Raw genomic sequence first — 10,549 nt, 5'->3', positions numbered from 1 at the left:
TCCTGCTGATTTTGTGGCCCTCGAATTGGGGCTTTGGCTGGGAGCTTGGCTGCCATGGGGAGTTATATGATGCCTCTCATGTGTTCTTTTCCTGTCACTACTGCATTTCGTATTGGGATGCTGTTGTTTTGATCACTATTATTAGCACTATGCTTATGACTGCTATGCAATTTAGTAGCAGCAATCTGGCACATTTTACTGTGTTTTTTGTTTGATGTTTGGGTTTTTTGCTCCCTGCCCTATCTCTTCTGCAGGTTATTGGTTCCCCTCATGGGATTACTGGTTTGGATGGTATTTCATTTGACAGTTTTCTTTTTCATTCTTTTGGAGGATGCTATGTTTGTTGGACTGTTTCAACTCTTTTGCCACAGCGGCAGCTTTAGTGCTTCATTTGGGTGCTCCACTAAGCTTGTTTGGTTCTGTTCCCTGAAGGAGGATTGCTGCTACACAGACTGTTTGGTTCTGTTCCCTTTTTCTTCTGCACGATATGGGTATAATTAGATTATGGTGGTATTTTTGGTGCTTCACTCCGATGCTACAATCAGCTTTTTTTTTGTTCTGTCCCCAGTTGGATAACTGCTGCTACACAGAATGTTTGTTGCCATTTTTTACCTCTTTCAGATGCACTATGATCTTATGGCTACTGATACAGTTTGGCAATTGGCTCTCTCATGTCCTGCTTTGTGGACTGATTGGATCTCTACTCTACAGCTGCACAGGCTCCTTGATTGTTTTTTTGGTATATACGTTTTGTGTTTGGTATACTTGTATGTGTTGGGGTATACGTTTTGTGTTTGGTAAACTTCTTTTTCTTTTTGCCTTTGGGTGGAGTTGTATGTGGACGAGGAGCCCCATTTTAAGTGAGTAATGTATTTATTTTGGTTTTCTAGATTTGGGGATCCTCTCCCAGCCCAACTTTGTACTCACCTTTTTGTGATTAACATGTAAGGAGCCGAAATCTCTTATATTTTATATATATATATATATATATATATATATATATATATATATTATTATTATTTTTTTTTTGAAAATGAATTAATCAGGTAATAAGGATACATAAAGATTGTGTGGAAGGATACATAAGGATCGGTTTGCACCTTCTCAACAAGGATGGTAGGTGACTGATCTTTAGCGATATCCAAAACTTGTCCTGTGGTAGCTTTCTCTCCAGATGGAACAGATATGTCGAGAGTAGTGGGATTAGATTCATCCTTATTCATTTGATCTTTAGATTTCAAATTATGATTAAACTTATGACATTTATCAAGTGTATACCCAAACATCTTACAATGAGAACAGTAAGGCGGTCTATTCTCCATGACGATTTGTTGCCAATATCCATTATGAGTTGTGCCCAACCAGACTTCAGTAACATCAGGTAAAGTAACATCTCTTTCCATAAGTATTCTGGTCACAGAATGTCTGGTTAGGTTGAAAATCGGTACATCTAGCTTCAATAGGTCCCCAAGTATGGCTCCAATAAAGTAAAGAACCTGATGATGAAAAAAATTCAGCTTGAGACCTGATAGACTGAACCATACCGATGCAGTAGGAGGTTCATGATTAGGGTCAAAATCAGGAGACCACTTGAGTAGCTTCATTGATTTATCAGCAATGCTAAGATATTTTTTTGGAGAAAATCCGAATGTAGTCTTCAGCCACGGTTAATTGGATCAATACATGTCTCCCATCCATAAGCCCCACTTTCCACTTTCCTGCTAATTTGAGATTATCAAAACTTTTCTTGATAACTTCCATAGGTGGGTGCCCCCAATGAAATTTTTCAATAAGAGCAAACTTGAATTTGTTAGTCAGGGTTGAAATTTCTAACTCCGTGAAAAAGAGCTGTTTTCCCACTTTTCCTGTTTGCATTCTTAATAAATGGGCAGTCTCCTGTATCATCGCGATATTCCTTATAACTTGAGGGGAAGACAACTGTCGTTTCCACCTAAGGATTACCCATCACGTGGGCAAACGAAGCTTTGTCAGATTCAACTGAAGAAGAAGGAAGCTTCATCACAGCTTAGAAGCCCTGCCAAGTCGGTCAAAGGGCAAGTCAGGAACTGAAGAGACCAAACTCGGTGCAGTCGAGTTTTCGAGCTGAGTCGAGAAGGAAGAAGAAATGAGGAAACGAGGCGCGAGCCACAGTCGGCTCTGTCGGAGAGATGCGAAGCTGTGATCGAACAGAACGACAAGATGCGAACTCCGTCGGGAGAGGCGACGAGACGCGAGCCGCAATCGGCTTCGAACAAAGACGACGAGACGCGAGAGGAGAGACGACAACAACGGCAACTCAAAGCTGGTTATATTAAACTTTAGGCGAATGCACCGAGAATATGCTTAAACCTCATACAATATAAACTAATCCAAAAATCTATTTAATCTAATTACCAACAATAAAGAATATAATATTATATATATATTTATGTCCTAATATAATTTTATTTATATATATATATATATATTGTTAGAAGTTTTATTAGAAAATTTTTTCTTGTTAAAAGTTATGAGGATTGTATTTATTTCTTTGGATTTGATTTATTTTCTTTCCTATTTTAAATTTATTTCCTTGGATTGGATTTATTTTTTTTCGATTTTATGTTGTTTCTGTTATCCAATTAATTATTATGAATTAATTAATTAGAAATATAAGTGTTATATCTTTCCTTTCATATTATTTCAATTTTTTTGTCTTTTTTCTTTCAGAATTCATGTGAGGGTTTTTATACCCCTTTTCATATCAATAAAAGAATTCCGGTAAATTATGAAGTTCAAAACCAAACAAAGTCTTGAAACAAACCCTAGAGGCTCTTGCCGCCAGAAACTTTCTATTTCCTGTTGTTTGCAATCTTTGACATGTTGTAGGGCTTTCCTCCGCCTTAGCTGTTCAGTTTTTCCGTCAGAAACCTCCTCTCCCTACATGCCCCACCGCCAGAATTTCCTCTTACAACCTTTCTCGCCTCCGGCATTTTCTACTACAGCCTTTCCCACTGCCATAACTCTCTTCTATAGCCTTTCCTGCAGCCAACACCCTCTCCCTATAGGCCTAAGACGCCGAAAACTTCCTCTTCCTGCAGAGCCTAGCCACCAGAACTCCTTGCAGGAACTAGCCACCGGAACTTTCTCCTCGCAGGTCCCTAGCAGCTGGAAAACTTTTCTGTCGGCTAGAAAACTTACTGCAATCTGCAAAATTCCTACAAGCTTCCTTAGCGGAGATACATCCTCCTGCAGTCTTTCTGCTACATTCGTATCTCCTTTCTATCGGCGCTGAAATTGCTGAAATAAATATAATCCAAGTGCAATAGCAGCCAGCGGACCACCCAAACCCTAAACTCTGACACATTTCTCCAGAATCTAATATATCATCTCTGCTCACTTTTACCGTCGCTCATTTTTCACATTCACGACATCACTCAACCATCAGGGAGGAGTCTCCACTGCCCCTCAAAACTGTACTTTTTCTCCTCCCAAATTACACATCATTCAATATTTCTCGGTCGTGTATCACTCCTTCACATCGATATACTACTATTAAGAACCAATGATTCACTTTCGGAAGAAAAAATAATTTTTTTGTGGAATATATTGGGTAGTAGCAATAAATTGCATGTGATAGCACGAGGATCTTTTTATTAGAACAATAAAAAATATATATATTTCAGCGCAGCATCTGTGATGGCGACTGGTGCTTTTGTATGAGAGACACGATAACATGAAAGCTATCAAAGTAAAGGAGGGTTAAGACTCCCATAATAGATATAGAGTTTTTTATGCATTCTGACTGTATAAGGAAACCTTTTGGTTCCAAGATATTCAACAATAAGGGTGGATTTGTTCATCGATTATTTCCAACACCTAAGTTGTGGACTCTAGTTCTCAGTCACAGGACTCAGATTTTATTCCATGCTAATATCAAATTTGTGATATCCTACTTGGAAATTGTTCCACAGTGTGTGGTTTTGAAGTCAGAGATTGGTAATGGTTATCTAACTACTTCTTTTGCTAGAGTTGTTGCACCTTCTGGCCATGTTTATACATTCAACTTTCATGAGCAAAGAGCAGCACTGGCAAGTGAAAATTTTCAATACGAATGGGCTAGGAAGCTTTATTACTATTTTTGTTAGGGATATCCAAGAGGAAGAAGGCTTCCCTGATATATTTTGTAGAGTTGCGAACTCTGTCTTCCTTGACCTTCCAAAACCATGGCTAGTGTTGCCCTCTGCAACAAAAATGTCAAAACATGATGGTATTCTTTGCTCCTTTTCTCCACGCATAAGCAGGTACAATACTCTTGTAAAACTTTACGCAACAATTTCACTGAGTTAAGTACCTTTGAATTTCTTCTCCAGCGCTTTTTCCTATCACAAGCCTACCTCCAAAACTTTTTTCCTACAGCAGGCCCTCCAAGCCTCCTGCAGGGCTCTTCCCTATAGCAAGACCTCCTGCGAAGCTTTTCCCTGCAAGAAGCCCTCCTTCCCTACAGCAAGCCCTCTTCTAAAATTTTTTTCCTGTAGCAAGCCCTCCTTCAGAGTTTTTTCTCCTTGCAAACCATGCCTTGTAGTTTTTCCTATATGTTGTCGATTTCCCTGCAGGCTTCCCTATAGCATTGCGTGCAGGAGTCTTCTGCTAACCAATAGACACTAAAAAAACTGCAGTTAAAAACAACCGTAGTCAACTAAAAATATCCTTAAAATCCCTTAGAGTTGATTACCAAGTACGGGATGAAGACTTCAAGTTCTAGCTCATAAGGAATCTTCCTTGCCCATTATTTGATATTTTCAAATCCAAGATCAACATGGTTGTTAACCATATTTCAACATGAGGGGATGTATTAGAAGTTATATTAGAAAATAATTTATTCTTGTTTAAAGTTATGAGGATTAGATTTATTTTCTTAGATTGAATTTATTTCCTATCCTATTTTAAATTTATTTCCTTAGATTGGATTTATTTCCTTTCCTATTTTAGGCTTTTCTACTTTACATCGTTTCATTTATCTCAACACAATTATTGTGAATTAATTAATTGGAAATATATGTGTTATATCTTTTATTTCATGTTATTTCCTTTTCTTGTCTTTCCTATTCTAAGATTCATGTAAGAGTATTTATACCCCATTTTCATATCAATAATAGAAGTCCATTGAATTCTGAAAATCAATATATATAGATATATAGATATAGCTTACTTGTTCATCTTTCACATGTAAGCATAGTTGAAGCATATTCAATCAATTATATACAAAGAAAAGGAGCCAATTTATTGTAGGTTGAATAAACAAGTTAGTTCATGTTAAATTCAATAAAAAAAATGAAAGACTCCTGAAGCTACGAAACAATGAAATGACGATAATGGAATAGATCCATCAATTTTAATGATACTTTATCCAATGATTGATAGATAACGCCAAAAACTACGAAAAAAATTGAATTTGATAGTAAGAGAATAACTTGTAATGATGATAAAAATGAAAATATAATGCTAGCATTAAAAGAAATGAAACAACAACAGAATTTGAAGTGATTTCTACTTCACAATCATTTAAGAGAATGAAGCAAAGTAAGGTTGGAGCTTCAAGAAAATCAAAAGGTAATTTAAGTGAAGTAAATTACCTAGTCGTGTGATTAATTTTAGTATTTTATTTAAAATTAAATTGAACTCAATGTTTATTGATATAGGGAGTAAGAGAAAAGAAGTAGTTATTGAAGTTAATTTTGAAGAAGATGATGAGATAGAATTCGAGAATGACAGAGCATATAATGATTCTTTCGAAGATAATGAAAATGATAATGAGACTATTGTGGATCCTAATCCTTATGGCAATTTGAACTTTAGAATGAGTATTTACATTAAATCTCATTTCAAAGTGTTATTTTACATTAACATTATATTAAAATTTGTAACTGTCATTATAATGATGAACTAAATAAAAATGTTGATGGTTTGTCATATTCATGAATTAAATATATATTTTTATGATTTTTTACTTTTTTTCTGTTTTAAATCTTATGGCTCAATCCATCTCAAGGCTTATGCTTCGCCTTGCTAAAGCATAACGTCTCAGTTCTTGATTTCACATTTTTAAATCTTGCAAAAATACTCCTTGATCTTATAAATCTTTCATGTACATAAATAACTGGTGAGAATATATGCATGGAGGTTGTAAATGTCATATTTTTTTTTTATTTTAACTATGACCTTCATTGAACATGTTAATCTCAATTGTGCACAATCGAAAGAAGCTCACCTCTAATACCCTTTTGCCTTTAACAGTTAATCTCCCTTCTTCAATCTCAGCATTCAGAGCCTTTATCAAATCAATTGAACCTTCCCACAACTTTAAACCTCCTAAAAAAAACAAAGAACAAAAATAAAATAAAATAAAATAAAAAAGGCAGCCCACTTTATGTTGATTATAAGACTAAATTCAAACTTGGGCAAACAAGTGGCTCAAAAGTGGCAGGAAAGTCGATCTAAAAAAAGGAAAGTTCACCTTCGTACTTCCCTGGTACTAAATCTGAATTCGAAACTCCAAAGACATCAGACGTACTGACTCTTCCCTGAAAGAGACGAAAAGGAAGAAAACCAAAAGGATGATAAAATCCCGATTTCCATGATTTGCATCTAATACAATTATGCGATTTCTTGCCCAAAATGTTGAAACATTCGCAAACCTTAAGAAACGTAAGCTTATGATGCCCATCGCAGACAATAATGGGCTCTGTATGTGATTTTATGGGTACCTCTGCCGGCTACTAGGAAAATACAAAAAATAAAAAATAAATAAAAGCCAAGCATCATGTCGCAATCCTTGAAAGATATCAAAATATGGCAAGCTTTCAGAAAATACGAAATGACCTCATAAAGGGGCACTTCGATACATGGAGGCAGAGGGGGTTTCTGCGGTGCACCGAAAAAGCCCAAACTTTGCCCGAGCTGGTCATCATTCGAAATGGTAAAGAAGGGATACGATTCCTGCAGCACCAATAAACCGAATTCAATCTGTGAAAATCAGGGAGAAAAGAAAACAGTTTAGGAAGAAAGATACGACGATATACCTCGGGCTTCAAAAGACTGTTCCCCTCGTTCATGTTAGGAGACCTAGAAGTGCTCTGCGACTGATAAAGCGCTGTCCGCCTGGAAGGCTCGACAATAGGGCGGCAGCGAACGAAGTTTTCGAAGAAAGCGCGAGAGCGCTGATGGAGGTGCGAAAAGCTTACTTCATAAATAAAACATGGCAACTTAAGACAATAATGACCAAAGATTACGATGTTAATCAAATAATGAGATTCGGCGTTTATTTAAACACCAATCCTGCTTTATGCATGTATAAAAAAAAAACGAAATTTTGGGGTAAATAAAAATCGACACTGATTGAAGATGCAAGTGTGATCATACCATTGTGATTCATCATTATATTAATGTATGCCGGAGGGATTGAATGCCTCGAGCATACACTATAAAAATTCAGTAAGAAGGCTTTGCTCAAGACGGTGAGGTTATTATGAGAGATGATCGATGCTCTTTATCAATAATATTTGTTTGTAATTAGAGAGGTAAAAGCTAAGTAGTTAATTTGAGCTTGTTTTATATTTTGTATATACTTTTTTCGGGGAGGATGTGGAAATGAAAATGAATTAATCAGCCTCATTTTTCCTTGTATCAATTTAAGTGAAGTCAATTACCTAGTCGGGTGAGGATCCAAAATTTCTTCAAATATTCAATTTTTTTTATAAAATATTGTTCTAAATGCACTCATTTAGTTTAGTTACTTATTTATGAGAGAGATTACTTTGCCAAATATGATTTTGAGGGGAGAATTGGATGATTATTTGATGGTGTTTATCTAATATAGGAGATCCAACAAGAGGATAAATAAAAGAGGTCCACTAAGTAAGACTAAAAAATTTTATCTAAATTTGTGTAGTACATTTATTAGAAGTATATCATTAAGGTCAAGTCAAGTAAAGTGTGGTAAATAATTTAAGTTAATCAATCTTCCAACAAGATTAGGCTCCTTAAGATTATTTCATTCGAAGAAAATATGTAGAAAAATAGTCTTGATTATCAAAGATATGTGTGTGAGTTAAATTCTATGGTTGATATCAAAAAGACTGATTTGTAGACTACTATTTCAATAGGAATGCAAATGTGTTAAAACTTGCTAGTCCAAAAGATAGATGTTCATAACCAATTAAGATGACTATGTCTTCATATGAAGCACTTAAATGATAGTACTCATTAAATCATTGAATAGCTAAGAGGATTTAAAATGGCTCGAAGAGATGATGGGTGCTAGTAAAAATCTAAAAAAAGGTAAAAGCAATATAGTCAAGTTTTCAATGATCTATCTTTCTAAGTTAGGGGGAATATATAAATGTAAGTCTAAGGTTAACAAAAATTAAAATTTAAAGCAATATAAAACCCTAAGTTATAAACCAACGATTAAGTTATTCAAAATGATAGGGAAATTTTCTTTTTGTTTATAGAGATTTATCCTTATATTTTAAATTTTATTCCTAATGCTTAAGACTTTAATGGTAGTGAATCAATTCCAACCATTAGATGTACTTTCAACAATCACAAATTATATCATTGATTATTATCCTTATTATCTCAAAAAAGGAAAAAAAAAATTAAGATTTTTTACAATAAGTTTTGATGGGAAAATGAAGTTTATGGCACAACTATGCTGGGATAAATTATTAATTTCTTAAATACATAGACTTAAGAAAATTTAAAGAGTTAAATTTTTCTTTTTATTATTATTATTTTTTTTTGCAAAGTAGATTTAAAAAAGTTATCAACTAAGTAAAAAATAGTGCATATTAAATAAAAAATTCGCAACATTCAACTCCCTCCAATGTAGGTTTTAGAGCTCCATTAGGTAGTGTTTTTTTATATCAACATTATTATTTTGTCCCCTCCAAGGCCTATGGAAATATCTCTTATAACTTATGTTATTTCTTAAGAAGCATAAATATATAATAATATAAAACCTTCTAATAATATGGTAAAAAATAACTCATCGTGATTATATAAAAACTCTTGTCAATTAATTTTCCTAAGTCAATGACTCGACCCGCAATTACGCAGATATTAATGCTCCTTAAAATGCTAAAAAACTTGACCCAAATTATATTTGGTGGCTAATGAGAACAAATGTAATATGATTAATGAAATAATTTTCTCACTAGGGGTAATACTTTAGTATATGTATCGTTTCAAGTAATATAGAGTTTTTTTTAAAAACTCTATATCGATCCCACGAAGAAGTCGAAAACAAGTAAACAATAAAATGAAGGAGTTTTGACTTTAAGAAAACTTTACTTAAGATTGCAGCAACTATCTAAAGATGAAAATTAATTTTACTAAATTCGAAAAAAATCCAAATAAAACAACTATCTAAAGATGAAAATTAATTTTACTAAATTCAAAAAAATCCAAATAAAGCTAAATGTAATGACTTAGACAATATATAAAAAAAGACTTTCTTCTTGCCAATAATTCAGAATCAGTGTAGGATTTCAAAATTTATTTAGAAAATTAAATATGATTTTGTGACAAATAGGAGCATGCATATTTCATTACTTTCTTTTGAATTATGCAAAGAATATAGGCTAATCTAAAGTTGGTGTCGGCATGTATAGTAGTGCTAGGTAGATTCTAGTCTCTCACACTTAGATTGTCCACTGTTCCCTCTCTGTAGGACCTACTGTGACCCTTAGCTCTAATATTTAGAATGAATTGATAAAATAATCTAGTCTGCCACTATAGAAACATCAATTCTACATCCATCAAATCTTATCTCCCTATATATTTGCACCCACCCCCTTTAAAAGATCGTGACTCCTTTAAAAGATCGTGAATCCTCTTTCCAAGGTAGAATGTGATACTTACAAGTAAAGTAATCTTAGCCCTTTCTTGTCTATAAGTTCCTCAACAGGTTTTAAAAATACAAGTGGCCAATTTATAAAGTAAATGAAGGATCGGTAAAAATATCATCACAATTTTAGGAATAAAATAAGTTCTAAACAAAATCAAAATCACTTACTTAATTACTTCATATTGTAAGGAGAAAGAAAAGAAAACTACTCACGAAGCATAAGGATAACAAAACAAAACATTTTTATAAAACTCCAATCCAAATTACAAAACATAAGGACAAAAATACAAACGCTTATCTGGAATGCTCCCCCAAGCACCCCTTTAAAATTTTCTAACTTCTTTAACTCCAACAACACTTACAAAACTCACAAACTCTAGAGATAACAAAGACTCACAAAGAAAAATTCTCACACACTTAACACACTCACACACTATAAAACTATAAATCTGACCCTCTAGCCTCTTAGAATTAATCTATATTTATAGAGCTTCAAAAATGACCAAGGTTTGATTCAGACATCTCTTCAAAATTTGACCTCATTCAATGAATCTTCTAGAAGATAACCGTGGTGCCTAGACGCCCAACTGTCGCGCTTAGGCACCTCCTAATTTCTGCATTTAGCGCCTTGGCACCAGTTCAGTTGGTTTGATATTTTTC

General features: G+C 34.1%; 1 protein-coding gene across 1 annotated transcript in view; it reads right to left on the bottom strand.

Annotated features, from left to right (window-relative positions):
• LOC110038671 (histidine protein methyltransferase 1 homolog) overlaps positions 1-7,429 on the bottom strand; it is a 28,023-nt gene extending 20,594 nt beyond the window's left edge. The window contains exons 1-6 of the mRNA XM_020743565.1: positions 7,402-7,429; positions 7,062-7,222; positions 6,862-6,978; positions 6,678-6,755; positions 6,497-6,563; positions 6,251-6,351 (exon numbers count right to left, since the gene is read on the bottom strand). Of these exons, the coding sequence (XP_020599224.1) occupies positions 6,251-6,351; positions 6,497-6,563; positions 6,678-6,755; positions 6,862-6,978; positions 7,062-7,222; positions 7,402-7,417 (540 nt within the window). The 5' untranslated portion in view covers positions 7,418-7,429. The remainder of the gene's footprint in view (positions 1-6,250; positions 6,352-6,496; positions 6,564-6,677; positions 6,756-6,861; positions 6,979-7,061; positions 7,223-7,401) is intronic.
• Between the last annotated feature and the right edge of the window lie 3,120 nt (positions 7,430-10,549).

The sequence above is a fragment of the Phalaenopsis equestris genome, unplaced genomic scaffold (assembly GCF_001263595.1).
Source record: "Phalaenopsis equestris unplaced genomic scaffold, ASM126359v1 Scaffold233467, whole genome shotgun sequence".
Taxonomy (NCBI): Eukaryota; Viridiplantae; Streptophyta; class Magnoliopsida; order Asparagales; family Orchidaceae; genus Phalaenopsis; species Phalaenopsis equestris.
Note: the sequence above shows the minus strand (reverse complement) of the source record. Positions and strands in the feature narration are given on the sequence as shown.